The sequence below is a fragment of the Anomalospiza imberbis genome, unplaced genomic scaffold, assembly GCF_031753505.1.
Source record: "Anomalospiza imberbis isolate Cuckoo-Finch-1a 21T00152 unplaced genomic scaffold, ASM3175350v1 scaffold_74, whole genome shotgun sequence".
Classification (NCBI taxonomy): Eukaryota; Metazoa; Chordata; class Aves; order Passeriformes; family Viduidae; genus Anomalospiza; species Anomalospiza imberbis.
Window position 1 is genome coordinate 523177 of NW_027100356.1, and position 21755 is coordinate 544931.

The 21755-nt window shown below is 42.1% G+C and overlaps 1 protein-coding gene across 1 annotated transcript; it reads right to left on the reverse strand.

Annotated features, from left to right (window-relative positions):
- Nucleotides 1-14106: 14106 nt before the first annotated feature.
- On the reverse strand, nt 14107-20680 carry LOC137467682 (uncharacterized; the record flags this gene model as incomplete). Its single annotated transcript, XM_068179122.1, has 2 exons — nt 14107-14186; nt 19400-20680. Coding segments are annotated over 2 exons (1361 nt in total), but the record flags the coding sequence as incomplete, so codon positions are not given.
- Between the last annotated feature and the right edge of the window lie 1075 nt (nt 20681-21755).

Below are 21755 nucleotides of genomic sequence, written 5' to 3' on the forward strand. Positions count from 1 at the left end.
TCTGTATACTTGTAGTTAAAATACCGTGCTTTAAATTTGTGTGCATATAGATTTTCTACTTGCAATAGTAGAAAATATTCTAACTAAATAAACAGATATTGATCTCTTAATAAAGAGATGATAAAGAGATAATGTACCTTTCAATAAATATGAATCGTAGGTGGGGTAATTTTTGTTTATATTGTAGCTGGTTAGTTTTAAATCTTTTAAAGCAATATATTTGTCTGAAAGGCCACTCATGCTATTTTGCTGATGTCTGGAAGGGACATTTTTTGCTCTCTTCTGACTCCATTGACCAAAATAAAATAAAACCACAAGATGTCAAACAAGGATAGATGAGGAGAAGAAAGAAAAACTCTTGCATCAGTGATAGAAAATTACGTATTGAAGCTACGTGGCTTAGGCAACTTACTTATTAGGTTTATAATTAACTTATAAGCTTATAGTGACTAGATTTTATAAGCTATAGTGGCTAGATTTATAAGCTTAGAGTGACTAGATTTTATCTAGAGCTTATAGCTCTAGATTTTCAGTTGTCACAATTTGCAGCATTGCTATTAGAGTCACTAAAACTGAGCCACAACTCTTTATTGGAAAATAAAATTCTGAATTTTAAAATGACCTTGGAAAAATAGTGCTGGAAACAGGTTTTAAATTATCCTCCAATTCCATAAAGGCTTTTTTTCACAGAATTAACCGAGAGTTTCCTGAATACAGTTTGAAAAGTGTGTGTTTGCAGATGGGTCACAGTCGTTTCAGCTCCGGACGTCTTGATGCCAGGAGAAGTCGGAAACTACACAGTATTTGTGAATGCAAGATTTTGCATTTAGATAGGTTTGGGCTGAACGATCTGAAAAAGCTCCCATAAGCACAGAGCTCCTTACTGTCTGTGTGTTTGAGAAGGCTGAAGAGCTCTGTTTATTGCCACAAAGGGCCTGGAATAAATTATGTTTAGTAAATTGGCCCCAGGTTTTCTTGTTTTAGACAGAAGCTTCGGAGCAATCTGTTTTATAGGCTCCACTAGATGTGACCAATTGCGGGGAGGTGACACCTCGTTTCGGGACGTGCCATGGCACATGTGCCAGTCAGGTCTGGCCCCTCTCTCTGTCAGGATGGCAACCCCCCCGCAGCTCCACTTTCTGTCTTCTGGCAGCGTTACCCACAGCCCGGTCCCAATTTATGGGCCCTGCTGGGAGGTCCAAGCAGGATGGAGCCAGGCTGCTCAGCCCCTCTCAGCCTTGTGCCTCCCGCCCCTACATGGGGCAAATAAAAGCTCCTTTATTCTGCTGGAAATGCCCCCTTTTCAGCAAGGTGTGTGCATGGCTTCCTTCCCTGGTCGGTCTTTCAGGTGATAATTAACACAGTGCAGTGCTATTTCCTAGCTGAAGCCAAGGTGGGGAAGCAGCTTTAGCCTCGGCATTTTTCTTTTCAGACTCTTTTTCCTCATTTATTTTGGATCTGTTCATGGTGAGGAAGTTTTAGAAGGTGTTGGTCCTTAGCTCAAGTATCAAAGAACTGAACAAACCAGTAATTTTTCCTTCTCTGACCAAATTCTTCTTACTTTTGAGGGGAAGAAGGAACGGGGTAGTAGAATTTGCTTTTAGGATTCATGTTTTATTTCTGCTCATGGGACTGTTTGCTTCGGATCAGTGTGACTGTGGGTCTTTTCAGCACAGGACACTGATTGACATTGCTTATGTTACAGAGAGGAAGGATATTTCCTGAAGATTAATGGCAAGTTAGTTGGCCTGAAGTTCATTAACCTGAGCTAGACTGTTGGAAGGACTCTGTGTGGAAGCTGGAATTGTATTAGAGGATCATCATAAACTAAAAATATATGTGACAATCTGGCCAGATTGCAATGAATCTAAAGACAGGGTTGGCTCGAGCCCACAGAGCAGCTGCCTCCAGTGTAAACTAACCAACCACCTAGTGAAGGCAAATGGCTTTTCAGAGACATTATTCAAATAAAAGGGAAAAGAGGGAAAAAAAAAAAAAAAAAAAAAACCCTGAAGGTTCCCATTAGCAAAAGATGCCTAAATGAAAAAGTGAGGTTGTGAGCTATGGCCAAAGGCCCGAGTTTGGTGCTGATTCTCAATCAATTCAGCAAATGACAGTGCATCGACAAAACTGGTTTTTTAGTCAAATTTAGTCTTGATTCTTCACAGTAATTTGCCTCAAGAAAATGAACCCCAAATCCTTTGGTGAATTCCCTGTTGTCTGAGGCCCAGACCTTCAGGCCATGACGTCTCAACATGCTGGCAGTGAGACTGGCTCCCACTTAATTGCTTCTTTTTGAAGTATGGTTTGTCACTATCATCCTGCTGAAGATGGACAGGGCTGGTGTCTCACCTTCATATATTCTTCCCCCTCCTCCCCTCCCCCTCTGTTCCCCTTCTTCCCCCTAAATAGATTTTTTAAAGGCAGTTTAACCCTACGATAGTCCAATCCAGATCAGTCTTTTGTGGTGCACCCTCAAATAGATGTGTTGGCACAGAAGAAGTAAGGGCCTTCTCTTCAGATCTCATTCTGCAATAAAGGGAAGGGAAAGATGAAACAGGCATTTCATGTTTGTTTGTTTTCTCGCCATGTCATCTCATGAACATGCACTCCCCTTGGCCAAGAGTAATACATTCAGACACTGAATGTCAGTGTTGAAGAGGGGACTGAGAAGAATGAAGCTCAGTGTTCCGCAATAGGAGCTACGCTTTGGGCATTTTACAAATTATTTCCCTCTTTCTCTTTCACCATCGTGCTCTTCTTGCACACTTCTTTGTCTTTTACTATTAACAGAAGTTCTGGAGGCTCAGAAAGCCCAAGTTTCATCTGAGAGAGATTTCCTCTGTTGGAGAAAACTGTTTCCATGCTTTCATGCCATGGTTCTGGGTGCTGCTGTAGCTCAGAGTTGCCTGACCCAGGGCTGCAGGAGCTCGAATGCTAGACCAGGGGCAACGAGCTGTGCTGCATCCCTCATGGGCTTGTAAGAAGCCTCTCTTTTGATGTCTGTGCAAGTGCTGGCTAACGTGGGCGCTAGGATTGCTCTTTTAATCAGGCAGTTCCAGTACCTTTCAGAAAATAATTTTCATGGCAAGTCATGAGCCATTAATCTCCCGACTAAGCATAACATTTCTTTACTCCTTGGTTTTACAGCATTACTCAAACACTGATATTTTTTATTTCACCAGCTGTCTCCCTTGACCTCTAGCATCATGCACTTGCAGGAGGAAGGATCTGGTCTTACAAATATTTTCATACTCTGATCTCTGTGATTTATTAACCATCAAGTTTTGCCTTCAGAACTCAAGACACCATTTAAAATGATTTCTTGTGCAAAAGTGGAGATATTGGGCAAAAGAGATCCTTGATAGCTGGGTACAAAGGACACCAGGATTGCTGTTGCTGTTTTCTTTTCAACTACTGTGCTGTGTGACCTTGAGGAAATAGGTTCACTGCAGCTTTATGGTTCTGTTTTTGCATAGGGAAAACAAGGACAGGGATAATTGCTTTCATTTGTAAAACACTTCAAGATTTATGGACTATGAATGACACTTATTAAGTGAAAAGTGCTGCAAAGCTGGCTTAGTTGCACACTGTGCTAACAAAATCTCATATCAGCCCATTGACCCCAGCCTGAAACACTCATTAAAGTTTATAGGACGTTTTGGTGGATGAGTTGCAGTTATTCTGCTGGAAATATCATACTGAAAGCACTTTTAAATCCATCATCTGCACTGACTTTTTTTTCTATTAAAACTAAACACAACTGCTTGTTCTACCCAATTTTCTTAGTTTATTTATGAAAGTTTTGATGGGTATGTACTCATTGTTAACTCTGCTTGTACCCCCATGGCATCTGAGACCTTACAGTTCATTCCAGTCATAGCATAAACATAAAATAGCTTTTGTACTGAGATAAAAAGTTATAAAACATTAAGATATCCAGTCAACTGGTATGAACTAACAAGTTGCGTGGTCACTTTTGAATGGCAAATATTCTTTGTGTGGATACTGTATTAATTTAATTTGTGCTTGAACTTTAGCTATGCTAGACACTGGTGTTGAAAAGTTTACATATTTTTCCAATGTCAAAATGTGTCAATTTAGTATTAAAGAAACAAAACATTTTTACTTGTACTGGAGAAAAAAAATCCTTTTGTAGCAAAGAAATTAAATGAGCTGCTCTTTAAAGGTAGGTCTGGCTTGCTTACAGAATTATTATTTATGCAGTAATGCAGGTCTACAGATGTTTTCCTTTTTTTCTTCCAGATAAAACTTGGGTTGTTTGAAAAGTGGGGAGATAGTGCAAAAGAAGATGCAGAAGAAGAGAGCAGAATGAGAACTTTGCAAGTGCCACATGCCTGCAGCCTGCTGTCTTTAGTGATGCTGTTCCTTCCAGTCACTGGAATGTCAAAACAAAATATCCCAAGACTGAAGCTTTCCTAGAAAGGTAAACTTTTCAGTGTTTTTTTCTGATTCTGCTGCTTTTGTTTTGATGTGATGTTGCCAGCAGTTCATTTATATTACTTACCAGGAAAACAAATCAGACATACAAAATAGAAGCCTTAAAGATGGATGAATTCTGCCTAGGGACGGTATTAAATTCTGGGGTTTTTTTTGTCGTGTAGAGGCACATGTTTCTGAAATACAGCTGTCTTTTTAAACTATTATTTCTTTTTGCTCCAAGAGGATGTTAACAGACTACATAAATTAGAGGGGAGTTATACTTGAAACACTCAGAGCTGCATTGGAGATATTTCCATGTGGCTGGTGGGGATGATGTGAGACATGGAGGACATTCACGTCTTCCTAGAGCATCAGAGAAAGTTGAGAGCGCTGCCTCAAGTGTTTCAAGGGGCCTGACATTTATTTTTGTAATTCTTTTTCTATCACTACGTTGGTATGTTAAACTCCACATATGTGGTTTTCTTTCTCCTTGCCTCTTTGGATCACAAAACCGTGTTTCTCTGTGGAATTTCTTAGTCTTGTGTGTAGTTCTAGTTGGGAATGGTATCTGAGGAGTTTCAACACAGACACATTTATGTATTAATGGACAATTTTTTAAAGGAGATAGATTTCTTGTTGCTTTGAATGTAGATTACACCTCCACAGGCACAGAGATGTGACACTGATGCTGTCTTCTTTAGCTACAACAAATGCTCTCCAGTTAGTTATGTTTCATCTATGTCAGCACCCTGCCCTTACGGGAGCTATTTCTGCTCTGTTTTTCAAACTTATGTCTTCCTATGCATGGCAGAATTGCACTCAGGATGGTGTGATGGGACAGGCTGTAAACCCTTCATCGGGGCTTATGATACGTTTGTCATGAGTTTAACACCCAGAGGAATTTATTGAGTAAGCAGAATGACATGCTATTTATTTACAAGCTTCTCTTTTGCTAGATTTGCATGCCACTGTGCATGCTATTCCACTGTGTAGAGATGTGTTTGGATGTGTTTGTGTGAGAGAGATGGAGGAAGCAAGATCAAGGCATCTTGACAACATTTTTATAAATTCAGGAAACAGTTGCACTCACTGAAGCCAATGAATACAGAAACTGAAAACCTGACATGAGTTATGGAAGTTAGCAGTAAAACCCTCCTAACATACAGCCAGTCTTCTCACAGCTAGGCCTTTTGAGATAATTCCCAAAAGCAGCACATACCATATGGCAATGGCATTTATTGTGGATTTGACACTCACAATTAGTGAATTCCTCTCAACTTCAAAAGCAGATAGCCTTTGGCAAAATCCTGATGGATGCATTTGGCAGGTAGAGAGGGGGAGAAAAAAAAATATTGAAGTCAACACAGGAAAAAAAGAAATGTCTGAAATCTTAGTTTAGAATAGTGCCAGAGAGCTGCTGGAAGTGGTTGGGAAAATGCCTGAGCTCGTTTAAAAAGACAATGAGCAGATGATTAATATTTAGGCCCTGACCCAAACTTTTATTAGCAACTTTATAAACCTTTCAGTTTGGCTTGAGGGATACCGTTTCCTGTCCAAACTTATCCACCTATATCCCTGTAGGGGGGCAAATCAACAACAGATACAGATGCAAAATAGCACATAAATCTTAATTTGGAGAGCTGTGATGGAACTGAAAAACCAGAAGAAAGAGAATTATGAGAATTTATTGTGCCTTGTCTTACTTTTCTTGGGGGGGTGGAAGGTGTGTATTTTTCCACATGGATCAAGAAAAAATTCATTGCAGTTTTTCACACTTACGTATTATAAATTATACCAGTATGGCTTATCATAATTAAACCATATTTTTGTTGTTGATATCAGGATGTCAGATGTGTTGAATATTTAATAAAGTTGTCAGAATTAAGTCCATCTTGCTTCCCCCAAGTGTTTCAGACAAAATAATTCCAAGGTTTCTGTAAGATGTAGGAGAAATGAGCTGTCTTGCCAGTTCTCATAGGATTGTTAGTCATGTCACTGACAAGTCCTGGCATCTCTGTTCTTTGGAATTCAGACTTGAAATATCATGAGGAGGAGAATACAAGGTTCTTTCCCTTCTTTGTGGGAAACAGACGAAAATTGGCAACATCAGGCAGTTCCAGAAAGCTGGTCACATGTGTGTGTTTGAAGGGAAGTTTTCATTCTCTTCCAGGTGCAGTGTGTTTATGGCATAGATCCATCTTCCCAGAGGAGCTGAGCATTTGCTGGGGCAGGAGAGCTGAAAGTAAGCAAGATTTTGCTCCACAGTTACTGAATCTCCCAGCTGCATCAGTCAATGGTGGATGGGGAAGAGGGAGAGGGTGGGGTAGTTAAAGATGTGTCTGTAACTGCAGGAGTGCTTCAAGAAACCACAGCATGTCACAGCTCCTTTGTGTTCAGACAGCAATTAAAATTTTAGACCTTCTCTTAATGGCAGTTACAGGTTTTCATCTTCCCTGGGTTTTCATCTTCAGAAGTGGGAATCTGTGCTGGAAATGTTAAGATATTCCAGCGAGTCATGTGGGGATCAATGCAGTACAATGCATTTCTTTTATTGCATGCCCTACTCTAAAAATGTGTTCTAAAAAATTGTGCATGTATAAAACTAAAGCTACACACAACTCAATTGAAATGTGTTGTAATACAGAATCAAAGTCATATATTCTCCACCTCTGCTAATGTAATACACTATGATCTTTAATCACATATCCTTTATTACCACATTTTCCCTGATCCATTAGTTGAAAAATTTTCTTCTTCACTTATACTTAACTTTTAGATACTGATTCATGTCATTACTATCCCAGAAATTGTCACTGCTTGCTCTTGTGATGTTTTTAGGGTGCTCGCTCTGCATAGACATTACTTAATCTATGCATCTTAGATACTTCTACAAGTTTGAGGTGCTTCTATTTTTATGTTATAGCTTTAATATGCGGAGGAGCTAACAAACTGTCTTCTAATAGAAGATTGACATCTTTAGAAAACCAGGGGATGAATTATTCCTGATTTTCATACTCTTTGTCTAGCTCTGCTTTCAGTCTAGGAGAAACTGTGTGTATTTATCATTCATTTTCGTGCACCTGGACATAGCCTGTGACCTTCATCCAAACTGCAGAACTCCTTAAGCACAGAAGTGACATTCAGCTTCCCTAAGAAGTGCATCCTCCTTGTCTGCTGCATCATTTAACGTGCTCATTCCAACGTCTAGAGCAGATGCAGAAGGTTTTCATATACCAGTCTCATTCATTAATGTCATTTTCAGGACAGCATCAGTTTTGTTAATAAAGAATGGAAGAGTCTGTGTCCTAATTCATGTATGTTTAATTCATACAGTGTAGACAGTCGTGTCTCTATCTTCTGAGTAATAATATTTTTTAATTAATTGAGAGGTACTTCCATACATATTTTCTGAGTGTATCTCTAGGTTCTACTTTATAGGGGAAAGTAGACTATAGCCAAACGAGAAGATTGATTGCTGTCTCAGGAAAAAAACCCAAAAATTAAACATTTTCCACTTTGTGGCTATCCTAAAATTTCCCTGCAGAAATGCAGATTCCTAACTGCAAATGTAACCCTATTGATTTGATTTACTTTGCTGATTTTCATGGACATCTTAGTTAGTGTAGTCTTTTTTTCTCAGTGAATGCAGTTATTTTACAGAAATATGCACCCTGGTTTATTGACTGAGGGAGATGCCCCAGCCCAGATTTGGATGTTGTCCCCAGTGACATCCACAAACATATATCATTCCCATGTGGGAATGTGGCCACGCCCCAGAGCAAGCCATGCTTGCTGTGAGCAGTGGTGACTTGGTCACAGAACCAGGAATCCTCCACTGTGACACAGTACATAGGAAAAAGCACAACTGAAGGTAACCTTTGGCTTTTAAAAGAGGATTTACTTAGCACTGTTAAAAACAACTATGGTAGTAATATCAATCTAATCAACAAGAGCATTATTCTCAGCTGATTTGTTTTTCTCCACATTGAATGAGCTAAGATGCAGTCTCACTCCCACTGAAGTCATGGCAAGTGTTTGGCTACTGAAGTAAATTGAAGCAAGATCAAATTCACACTCCTCACTTTCTTTCTTCATCTTGCATAAGTAAACTGAAGACAGGCAGTTCTTTCTCCTCTGCTGAAGGATGACAGTGCTAAATCATCAGCTCCACATGGAAATTAGCCACGTTTAAAGCATTGTTTAGTTTCATGCAGTGTTTTGCACACAGGATTTTCTTTCCCCTAAGAGTGATCCATTCTTTTACCATGGTGAAAAAGCAAACAGAGAACATTCTGGTGCCAGGAATTCTTTTGAAAATTTGACTGGATGAGTACACTTGCTTAAAGTTCAGAAATGGTCCTTTGAACATGCTACTTTACAATGTCATGCATTCTGTTCTCTATTGTTTTTGCTTTAAACCTGTTTCATTTTATAACTGATGAGATGCTTGACTGTTCCATCAGAGCAGTTAGTTTGTTCAGTTTCAGTACAGCTGGCTTATCTCCATGTCACGCATCATTTAATTATCCATACAAAACATAGTTAAAACTATGTACAGCTCCTTGAGCCTCACTTAAACTGTCTGTGACACTGCAGTAATCCCAGTTCCCTGACGGGGTGTTGCACAACTATGACTGGTTGGAATGTACTAAACTGGTGATGTAGAAGAGAACCTAGAAATGAGTTTGCATTTTGCAGCTGTGCTTGCTCTGCTGGAAGAGGAAGCAAAACCAGACAAAGCCCTGCTCCTGTGGTAGTATCCGCAGCTGTAAATCTGAATGCTTATGAAAATCAAGGAAAGTGTGTTGAGTGAAGAAATGGTGTTTTCCTCTTTCTTGTTATTTAATTATTTTTGGTGGTTTGTTATTTCTCAGAAAAATCTATCTCAGATTCCTTTGCAGAAAAACATGAAGTGTTTATGTGAGAGTGAAGATCCTACTACTGGAAGATTGTATAGTTACGCAAAAGAATTTGCCTGTTTTGTCTCAAAAATGCTTTCTGGAGGCAGTAATCATTGAGACTTATAATATACCCGAGACTGATGATGGATGGGCACTGCTGTCCATGCAAGGAAAGGCTCTTGTATGTGCATAAACTAAATATAAATGTGAAGGCATTTATAAATAGAAAAAACAGCAAATTTCTTACAGACTTTTTTTTTCTTTTTTTAAGCTAGTGAACTTGAAGGTCAGATCCAACTATATGTTGCATTTTCTGTCATATAATTATCATATATATAATGTCCCGGAGAGCAGCTTCCAGTCACTGACATCAACAGTTTACATAGCAGATGAACTAAGAATAACCTGGGAGAACTGACCCATATCAACCTCTTAAGTGTAAACTGTAGCTCACAACAGTTTTTGTGTTTTCATAGTCACAGAAGGGCCTCAATTGGGTAAAGGAAGAATTGTGTTCAAAAAACACAGAACTATTCTGCTGAGTGTTCATTTTATTAAATCTTGGAAAATGAGAGGAAACAAATCTGGAAGAGTGATACTTGGCAAATAATTTTTGCTCCCTTGTAAAAAGAAGGAAGGGACAACATCAAAAACAGCTTCCCTAGAAGAATGCGGGGAAGATACATGATAAGTGGCATCAGCTCGGAAGAGAGTTTAAAACTCTTTATTGGAATACTTTTGCTAATGACATCTGTTAAGCAAATCCAATTCAGAGCAGTTTTAGCCATCCCAACATTATTCTGCTACACACCAATGGGCGAGCGTGATCAGCCTGACGTCAGTGTCTGTCTAGCAGTGGCCATCTGTGGTCACGATGCAGGTACTCAAGTCACATCCTGCTTCCCTTTCCTCCCTCCCCATTTCTGCAGTTCCATTTAGAGATGAGTTCCCCAAAGAAAGGTCGAGGAGTATAATCTCTCCTGTACTCACAGTCCTTTGGAGATAAATACACAAAGAGATGGCAGAAAGAGACAGAAGTTCCTTTATCAGTCAAAGAGATTGGCTAACATTGTTTAAGGGAGACAATTTTGAAGATGGTGGGAGTGACAGAGGTACATCTTTGCACAAATTTGAAAACACAGACATTCTGCTTTCTGAACAAAATCCTGGCTATACCAGAATTTTGCACGGTGTTGAACCACAGAGTTTGAGAGCTAAGAGGTTATTGAAGGCATCAAAATTTTGTAATTAAAATATTTGGCCTTTTTAGGATGGTATTAACTCTTCCTGTGCATCATCCAAGCAACCTAGATTTCTTTCAGAAATCTGTAACAGAGCATTAGCTTACATGACATCCTACCCCAAAGTAATAAGTATAAATACTACTAATAAAAAATGTCCCCCACCAGTATTAAATAAAAGCCTGCACTTGTACACTGAGAACATCCCTGGGTCGTGTCACCCAGATTTGAATTTGACAAGGGTTGTGTGTGAGGGTGCTTGTGCCTGCTCTGTCAAGGGAAGCTCTGGTGTTCCCAGGTTCCCGAGGGATGGATCTACACTTGGTGTCTGTTGGGGCTCGGGGTGCCCAGGGCCACGATGAGTTCCCTGACCGGGCTGGGGACAGCGGGCGGGGCTGGCCTGTGCCGCGCTCTGGGTTCTGGGACATCGCAGGCGCCGTGTCACAATGGGGGCAGCTAGAAAAGGCCCCAGCGGGTGCCGCTGCCCCAGTAGAGCCTGGGCAAGCGGTGAGTGCACAGCAGTGAGGAGACGGGGCTGGGGGCTGGAGGAGGGCTGGGGGAGAAGCGCCGGTACCTGGGGCTGCCCCCGCATCCAGGGCCCAGCCCCGGCGGGAGCGCCTCGCTGAGGGCGCGCTGCTTGCTGGGGCAGCGGTGCGGGCCTTGCCAGCTGCCGGGGGCCCTCTCCTTCCTGCCGCCACATCCCTGCTGCTCCTGCCCCTCATTGTCCGTCTCCATTCCGGCCCCACTGAACCCCTTCTGTGTGTCCTCCTGCAGACCATGGCTTTACTGTCACTGCTCTTCGTGCTCGTGCAAAGCCTGATCCAGTACCCCCAGCCGGCTGGGGATGGGCTGGATGAGGCCACGCACCAGCGAATGAAGGAGCGTCAGGAGCTGCTGGACCGTGAGATGGCTCAGCTGCTGCAGGAGCTGGAGCGGGGGCCCCTGGAGCAGCAGGACGAGGGCTGGGGAGCCGTGCTCTTTGGTGCCCTGCAGCAGTGGCCGTTCTGGGTTCTTGCTGGCGTCCTGCTCTTCTTGGGCCTGTGGTTTAGCTGCAGGAGAAGGAGCTGTGACACCACCAGCAGCAGCAAGGACCAGAGCTCCTGCAAGACCTTGGGAGATGAGAGGAACAGAGCAGAAAGAAGACAGCACTGATCCAGAGGAAGGTGGAGAAAACACTGATGTGACTGTGGAGGCAGATGACAGCAGCACTGAAAATGACAGAGAAGGCAGTCCTGTGGCTGTAGGTGAAGGAGACAATGATGATGCCATTGAAGGCAATGACGATGTGAAGGTGAAGGAAGATCTTTGAGCATCTGGCCCGAGATCCTGCTGCCCACCTAGAGGCGCTGAAAGCTTATGGTCGGCTGCGACTTCGCCTCCGGACGCTGCTCTCCAGCCACTGAGAGGAGTTCCCTGCACAGAGCTGTGCTGGGGGGGTCACACCCGATGGCAGCCACATGAACGCTGCATAATTGTTGCATTTGTCACTGGCAATCCTGAAGCTGCTTTCCTGCTCCTGTGGAAGGAAGATGCTGCAGCACATGGATTCGTTGTGCAGACACATCTCTGAGTGGCCTTGCCCTTCACCTTCCCGTTACGACGGTGCTGTTGCCTAAGTCTATGAGGCAGAAACTGGCTCCACCTGCACATCCTCACAGAAGAACAGAGAGGTTGATGGAGGTTGCTAGAAATATCTCGAAGACAGCAACCTAGTCTGTTAGGGACTTAATGTAGTCATTTAATGAGCTGTAGCTTTAATTAGACTTGTTTCTTAGCATTCCCTCCAGATGCCCTTTAGTCTTGTCAGTGTATAACTATTCTGCAAAGTTACCCTTAGTGTAGAGAAATACCCTACTGTAGTTGCTTGTCTGCTTTTAAATAATACTTGAGTATCTATGTTTGAGAAATTAATAAAAGAAAATAAGTTTCTCAAATTGCCTGAAATGTGTCATTCTTTGAATTTAACCCTCTGTATTTAGAGAATGTCCTTCCTATACCCCTATCTGAAATAAAAACTTGTTGCAAACAGAGATGTTGGATATATGAAGTATGCTGTCTCTCAAGCATTTCCATAGAAACGCTTGAAGCTTGAAGTGAAAATGCCCTGAAGTGCCTGAAATTTTGCAGCAGAGTACTCCTGAATTTTTAGGAATATTTGGAAAAGTTTTCTTCACACAGTCACTTTTATACGCTCCTGGGGAACAATTCAGTCCTAAGAGTTGAAGTCAGAGAAGTCCCTAACTGCAAAACATGTGGTTTAATACATCTTCTTTTTTGTCTTCTCATAACCAAGGTTTTGGTACAAAATTGTGACAGTAGAAAGTCATTTTTCTGTTTTTCTCTTTTCTCTATTCCTGGTTATCTGTGTCCTTTCGGAGAGGCCCTGCTGGTCTATTAATATAACCTTTTCCACCAGGCCTATATTATATTGTCTAGCAGTGAGAGCCACTTTCCATGCACAGCTTTATCCATGGTCAGATGCAGCTAAACAAAATATGATTTACTTCTTGCCATACATAGTAGAGATTCATGGTAGTTTGGAAGCATTTATTCTCTTTGCCTTTGCACCAACACATCAAAGAACAAACAGTGAGATTGCAGGGTGACATCTCACAGTCTTCTGTGACATCACAGAGCAGCTGTCTGACATCACAGGGTGACAGCTCAGAGTTGTCTCTGTGACATCACAAGGGCTGTGTGACATCACAGGAGGTTGTATGACATCGCAGGGGCTGTGTGACATCACAGGGGTTGTGTGAGGTCACTGGGGAGGTGACTCTGCCCCAGCCCCCCCTCCCAGTTCCCCCAGAGAAGTCCAACACTGCTCGTGCACAGCGGGGTCCCCTGTCCCCCCGGGTCCCCCCGCCCCCGGCTGTCAGGGTCCGCAAATGCATGCAGGGTCCCTGATAGGTTCTTTTTGGAGATCTCAAAGCACAAAAGACACAGCAGGGGACACAACACTTTGCTTAAACAAAAATGCACTTTTATTTAGTGCCAACAACTGCGATAGTGGGAGAGAAATAAAGAGATAGAGTGAAAAATAGAGAAGGAGGGGAAGGGGATTATAGCTACCAGTCTGAAGAGACGAGGCCCTCGGAGCTTGACGAGATGCTCATAGGCTGTCTTCTCCAGGTGGGGTCCGGACCAAGTCCTCAAAACTCCTTCAGTCTTTTATAGGGTTCCTCAAAGCGGGTGGCATCAGGCCAAAGCAGCAGCTCTCCTGGCTACACGGTGGGTGTGGACTCGTTTTGGGAACCAGTTGTAATCATCGCGTCAATGCAGGACCAAGAGTACAGGGCCGAAGGTACAGGACGAACTGATTAGGGCTCAGTCCACCATGACCAGTCCATTGTTCTCGCACTGAGTTTCCATGGCATTGCATACCAGTCCTTAAGGCTTGGCAGATTTTCCACCTCAGCCAGGCTAGAGCTACTTTTCAGGGTCTAGGGTCTCAGTCTTTGGAGGCAGTCGTGAGGCAAACATGAGGGATTTTCGGACAGACCCTGACACCACCCCGTGACTCACGACTGGCGACGAGAGTACTCCATCAGCAAGGTCTGCAGCGTTGTCACAAAGTCTTCAGGGCTCGACTCATCAGTGCCTGGCAGCATATATCCCAGAAAAACAGAAACAGAAAAAGATATCAAAGAGGAAGAGAGAAAAAGTAAAAGAAACAAGGACAGGGATTAAGAAAAGATAGAATAGGAAATAATGATCAATATTGATTATAACAATTTTTCTTATAATTGAAACAATTTCTTTGAAAAAAATCAAAATAAATCACAAAATTCTTTTACAAATTTCTTAAACAAAATCTCCAAACAAAAACTTAATCACAGTATAAAACAAACAATACTAATCAAAACAAACAATGAACAACTAATTAATTTGCTATTGCAGGCCTAATTTTTTACTGCTCGTGTAGTTCTTCTTGTGTCAATAACTCTAGGAATGTCTTTAACAAAAGGGGTTTTTACTGAACTGTGTGCATCTATAATTGATGTCAATCGGGTCAGCTGCCTCATCATTTTCCAATTCAAAATGTATAAAATGGCTGATAAAACAAAACCAATTAAAACCAAGATCAAAAGAACAACAATAGGATGGCACACTTTATTCAGGATGCCTGTAGTAGTAGGTGACCACCCAAAAAGAGTATCCCACCATCTGTGTTCAGCATCCTTCCTTACTCTTTCTAAAACGTGATGTATCTCCTTCACATCATGATGGACTGTTACCAGGGTCTTTTGCCCATTTCTCTTGACCTTTTCTAAAATTTCAATTAAGTCCTGGTGAAGCAACAATTGCTTAATCAAAGTTAAATTCATTCCAATAGAGGCAGGCAATATCTGGTGAATTAGTGTAAAATTGGATTGTAAAAGGTGGTAAGACATAACTGGGACCGTATAAGAAAAATCACATCCCGTAATCGTGGTAAAGTTACAGACACAAAAATTTGAATGATTCTTTGGATTCACTGCTACATTTTCTATAAACACTACATCACAAGCAGTCCTTACACACACACACCCATTACCTATGTACACTAATATTGTTACAGGAGTTTCATCAGGGTGAACTTCAAAATGGCAAATATTCTGCTCTGTGTCCAAACAAATGTCTTGGGCTATAATTGCATTACTTTCACAAATAAAACCTTGTTGCTCCCGGACAATACAAGATTCCAAATTTACAGTTTGCCATTTCTTATCAATTTGACGGGCCCATTCTCTATGCTCGGAAGGATAGAGAATAGCTCCATCATGATTCAGTCCTAATGCAATGATAGGGAAAATCAAATGCACTGAAGCATTAGATATCGTTAACACAAAAGCTGTGGCTGTGTTTGTTCTTGGGTTGTAAGTGAAGTTCACCAAATTCCACCAGGATTGGAATTCCTTTTCAAAATCATTTGCATTGTCCCAAATTATTTTTCGAATTTCAGTAAGGAAAATGCCTTCTTCACCTTCTCTTATAATTGAGGCAACAACTGTCTGCATCCAGAGCTGTGCCTGGATGCAGCTAAGGGCCAGTTTTCTTTATTACATATGGTCCGATTTCAAAAATTTTTGGGGTGAGCATAACTGGTGGTTGGGTGGTGGGTATAGTAGGCATTACTACATTAACATCAAGTCTTCCCCAGTATTTAAATCAATACTTTAAACTTAAAAGAAAGCACTTCAGTATTTTTGGACCAAAACCAAATTACTTCTACAGTTTGTGTTAATGTGAAATTGTGCCAATAACCCTGTACGCTTGGGTGCGTACAAACCTTTTTGTGCTTAAAGAGATCCTTTCACCTTTTCAGCATGCTACCACAATTATTTCAGACCATGGCCACTCAGCTGGTTTCTGGCCATAGGATTGTGGTAGGATGCAGAAAAGTATCACCAGTTTTAGCATGGATTAGGTGGTCTTCATGTCCCTCGGAGTTCTTCTGTAAAAGTAAACACAGAAAAATCTGCCATCTAAAGGCAGAACTTTTAAAAAGAGGGAATTATCCAGCGGGTACTTATCCGGTGTTCTTTACCTAGAGCATCAGATGCTACCCAAGCAAATTTATTCAAAGGGGTTTTCAGCACTAGTGGTACCTCCCCTACAGTGGGAAGGTCAACTAGGACTGGTTGTCCGGGATAATGAGCTGGATTTTTGGGATCATTTGGCCCCTTTAGTGCCGGAATTATGGTTGGAGCTTTCGGGCAAAAGGCGGTGATTTTCGGACATCCGTTTGCCCCCCATCTTTCATTCACACTTTGTACAGCTTTATACAGTCGACCATCCCAGCCTCCTTCTTGTGGTTTCAAAAGTCTTTTTAGGAGACCATTGGTTCTTTCTACAATTCCGTTGGCTTGTGGGTAATAGTGGGTGTGAAATGTCCATTTTATTCCTTCACCTTTTGCCCATTCCTGCACTACTTTGGCAGTAAAGTGGGACCCATTATCAGATTGTATTTCCTGTGGTTTTGGAAAGGTCCCAAACCATATCTGCAATGCTTTGACAGTGCTTTCTCCTGTAGCCCTTTTGAAGGCCTCAGCTTGAGCTAATCCAGATATTATCTCAACTCCCACTAACACAAAATGCTTACCTCCTGATTGCTTAAAAGGACCAATATAATCTACCTGCCATGCATCCCATAAGCCTTTACCTTTTCTTAAGTGTAGTGGGTCATCCTCTAGGGGATGTCTTTCTAGCCGTTTGCGACACTGCTCACAGGCTGACACACAAGTTTTGCACATTTCCCTGGTAACTGGCCAACCCCGAGCATGAGCTTCTTTATACAAATCTTTTGCACCTGTGTGTTGTCTTTTTACATGCAACCATTCTAACAAATGTTCCCAATCTTCAGTAATTTCATCCTTTTTTAGGGGGCTCAACTTAGCTAATTCATCAGCTCTGTTATTCCATTCTCCTGCTAGATTCCCGTCTGTCTGGTGAGAAGCTACCCACCCCACAGCAAAATTCCCTCGACTTGCAATTTGTAGGATTTCTTGCCACTTTTCTTTCTGCCATACTGGGATTCTATTAACTTCCCAATCATTCTGTTGCCAGAAAGGCAACCATTCAGTACAGCCTTTGTATACAGCATAGGAATCGGTGTAAATGCAAACAAGAGAGGTGTTCTGTGCTTCCCTCTGGGAAACACTCCAAACAGCTATCAACTCCCCAACTTGACCGCTGCCCTCCCCCTCTGTGATAATTTGTTCGCCCGAGGAAGTATGGAGGGCCACGGCCTTGAATTTCCACGCTTTTCCTTCTCTCTTAGATGAAGCATCTGTAAACCATGAGTTAGGTGACTGCTCAGGGGAAAAGGGAGGGGCTACCTTAATCACTGAAACAGGTTTGTCTTCACTATTACTCAGATTTTCTGTTTCTTGTATTGACAAATTTTTCACAGCTCCTTCAGTGATTGAGAAAATGTGGCAGTAGTGCTCTATTTGTGCATACCATTTTCTCACGGAGGCCCGCTGAGCTACTCCTTCAGGAGGAGGAGTCCCGGTAGTAACTATTTTGATTACTTTGAAAGGACCTCTTAATACAATTGGTTGCTGTCTTGTAATTTTTTCTACTTCAACGAGAGCCATGCTAACAACAAATAGCCCCTTCTCCCAAATGGTATACCTTTTTTCTGCATCTTTAAAACCACGGGAGTAAAAGCTAACGGGTCTGGTCGGGCCTTCAGGACCCCTCTGCCATATATGTACAGACAATCCTGAGGATGCAAATCCCCATTCTACTTGAAAAGGATCTGTAGGATGGATGGGACCCAGTGCTTGATAAGCTGTTGCTTCAAAAATCAGCAGTTGCAATGCTTCTTCCTGCGAGGGGCTCCAGTCCCATTTTACTCCCTTTCTCAACAGGTCATAAAGAGGCCTAGCAATAATTGAAAAATCTGGAATATGTTTCCTCCAAAACACTAACAATCCTAAAGCTTGTTGCAGTTCTTTCCTGGATTCTGGCATTTTAATCTGATCTAAGGAGGTTAAAGTATCGGGGGGAATACATGTCATACCTCCTTTCCACCATATTCCTAAAAATTTCACTTCTTGTGAAGGTTTTTGTATTTTCTCTGAAGGGATCTGTAAACCTAGGCTTTCTAAACGAGAGATTATTTTCTCTTGAGTATCCCCCACTACTTCTTTTTCTTCTCCTCCCACAAGGATATCATCAATGTACTGATAAACAGCTACAGTGTCAGGTTTAGATATGGTTTCTAACTCCTGGGCTAAAGCATGGTGGGCTAAAGTAGGTGAATGCTTGTACCCTTGGGGCAAACGTGTAAAGGTATATTGCTGTCCTTCCCACACAAAAGCAAAACGGTCCATGTCTTCTGGCTGTATAGGTATCATAAAAAACATGTCTTTAACGTCTATTGTTGCCATAAAAGAGTGGGCTTTTTCTTGAATTGCTATTATTAACTCAGCTAAATTTGGGACAGCTGCTGTAAGAGGGTCTGTGTTAGCATTAAGACGGCGGTAGTCTACTGTCAGTCTCCACTTCCCATTAGGTTTTTTAACTGGCCATATTGGGGAGTTAAACGGACTATGAGTGTTAATAATAACTCCCTGATCTTTCAATTCTTGAATAACTGGCTTGATGCCATCTTTAGCACCAGAGGGCAAGGGATACTGTTTTACAGAAGTGATTTTACTAAATGGTAGTGATGGAGCTATTTTAAGCAGCCTGATGTCAAGGTGTGGCGCGCCAAAAGACCACAAAAGACCCTCTGAGTCTTCCCACTGTTTCCCAGCAAGTATATCCATCCCTAATAGACTGTCCGGAATATTTCCAATTACCATTTTGACAACTATTAAGTTGTCTTCCCCGGGCAATGTGATTTTTACTAAAGCGATACCCATAGGCTCTGTAGTTCCTAGGGCATTTAAGACACAACACCGTTTCTTGCTAGGAACAACTCCACATTTTTGAGCATCTTCATTTTTCAGTGCACTAATCTGGGCTCCGGTGTCTACCACAAAGGTTACTAAAGCTCGTTTGGGACCGACTATTGCTGTAATCAATAAGTCACCTGTTCTTGGGTTTTTTGTGAGCTTTCTCAAAAACAGCCATTCTCCGTCTCTTTGCTCACTAACAAGAGACGGAGTTTCTAGTTTAAAGCAGGCTGGTTTGTTTCACTGCCTTGGAGCTGTAGGGAAGGTTTTTGTAACCCATTGTCTAAAACTCGTGTAGGAGAATGGTTTGGCTTTTTATCAAGAGTTTGTAAAGGGGGTTGTTTCGGCTTATAGCTTGAAGCTTGTGGAGGAGGAGGTGCGCTAGGTTGTACATCAGGTGAATTCAGTATCATGGATTTGGGACTGCGCCAGTTTGAAATTATTTTAACTAATTTTTCATATGGTAAGCCATCCATCACTTCTCGTGGCACTCCCCTTTTTAGTCCCATTAGCCACAACTGTTGGCGACTAGAGATCTGTTTCCCCTTTTCTGGTTTTTCATTTGGAGAAACAATGTGCCTGACCCCTCTGGTTTTTTCAGGCTTATCATCTGGGAGATTCACTGATCCATATTTTCTGCTGTAACTAATTAACTCTTCTGCAACTTGGCTCCACGTCCACACTTTATGGCTATTATCAGATTGTACGCTTAAAGGTTGGGCTGGAGTTGTAAGAGACGTGAAGCTTGGGCTAGTGGAACCAGTTTGGTCAGTAGGATTGCCAAGAAATCTATCTAGCCTGTCTACAGGGGTGATAGATGCAATGGTTTTCTGAAGGAGGATTGCAGTTGGTTTAAGGGACTCAGGGAGACCTCGAATTAGAGGTGTCATTATTTCAGGTTTTACTGGCAATTGCATAGGTGATTCATAGCCAGAAATCAGTGTTCTTTCATGTATCATTTGCAAGCAGGCAGCTTTGTGAATGTTTTCTAAAAGTTGATCTGGCGTGCCGGTAATGGCTAGAGGGTCCCCTCTTTCAAGGGGGCTAAGTCCCCCTGCCCAGTAAGCTGTGCGGTGTGTCAGGGACCATGGAGCTCGAGTATTTCCTGTTGTTAAGAAAACTCCATGTCCCCAATAGCCACTGGCTTCTTGCTCACTTAATTTAATTTGGTCTCCTCCAGTGAGTGAGACTCTAAACACATATTCTGTCTCTGATTCTTGAGGGAGACGTGAATATTCTTTCTTTAATTTGGCTAATTCAGTGGCAGTGTATGGTATTTCTTTTGTGGTAATGTGAGGGTCAAAATCCTCTTCATTTATAAAATTGTATTCTGTTTTAATGAGAGGTCTCAAATTGGAACAACAAGATTCTCCACAATTTTGTATGTGTACCAATTCTTTCTGGGGGTATATGTGTTTAATGTGGCGTGCTTCTTTCTCTTCTACTTCTTTTGGTGATTCTACATGTTTTAAGTTTTTATCTCTCCCTTCTCTAAGACTTCTTTCATATTCTAATTCTTTCTGCAAAACTTCTACTAGGGTTTGTAGGGAGTCTATTACTGCTTTTTCTTTGCTCACCCGTTTCTCCCTCTCTTCTCTAAGACTCCTTTCATGTTCTAATTCCTTCTGCAAAACTTCTACCAAATTTTGCAAGGAGTCTATGACTGCCTTCTCTTCAGTCACCCGTTTAAAACGGGTTTCAATGGCTGCCGATAGGCAAGCACCCAAAACTGAGCAGAGAATTGTTTTATTTCTGCCCAGCTTATATCTGGCATCATGTTGCAAAGAATATATTCTATCTACGACGTGTTCAAAGCTAAACCAATTATCCTGTGCCCATCCCTCTCCAGCTGGAGAGGGTCTAGCACCATATTTCGCTAGCAAAGCAAAAAATGTATCTTTATCTTTTTCAGTCATTTTGTGAAGGGACCAAAACCACTTTCAGGGAGGTACTCTTAAGTTACACACAAGCACAGCTAAAACTGTGTTTCCCTTCGCTTCCCTGGAGTGGGTGAGGGGACCAAAACTGTTTGGGAGGTACTCCTTAGTTACAAATAGTTGTCTCCTCAACTGCACCAAACAGCTCAAAGACACACACAAAAAATAAAACAACAAAGTCCCATCTTTTGTACAAATGAGATCTTTTAAAAATCCTGAAGACAGGGGATGCTTTTCGCCTGGGTGTATGCAGTTTGCGGGAAATTCCACTCGCCCCCCTTGCTTTCTAGACAGCGCTCACTGGACGTGGCGTGCTAGGTGCGGCTGAAGCGAGGGTCCTTCCCCTGTTACAAACTACATACAACCCGCAACCCTTAATCTGTCTATCAAGATCCTGCCGACTACGCCAATTTAATGTCAGGGTCCGCAAATGCATGCAGGGTCCCTGATAGGTTCTTTTTGGAGATCTCAAAGCACAAAAGACACAGCAGGGGACACAACACTTTGCTTAAACAAAAATGCACTTTTATTTAGTGCCAACAACTGCGATAGTGGGAGAGAAATAAAGAGATAGAGTGAAAAATAGAGGAGGAGGGGAAGGGGATTATAGCTACCAGTCTGAAGAGACAAGGCCCTCGGAGCTTGACGAGATGCTCATAGGCTGTCTTCGCCAGGTGGGGTCCGGACCAAGTCCTCAAAACTCCTTCAGTCTTTTATAGGGTTCCTCAAAGCGGGTGGCATCAGGCCAAAGCAGCAGCTCTCCTGGCTACACGGTGGGTGTGGACTCGTTTTGGGAACCAGTTGTAATCATCGCGTCAATGCAGGACCAAGAGTACAGGGCCG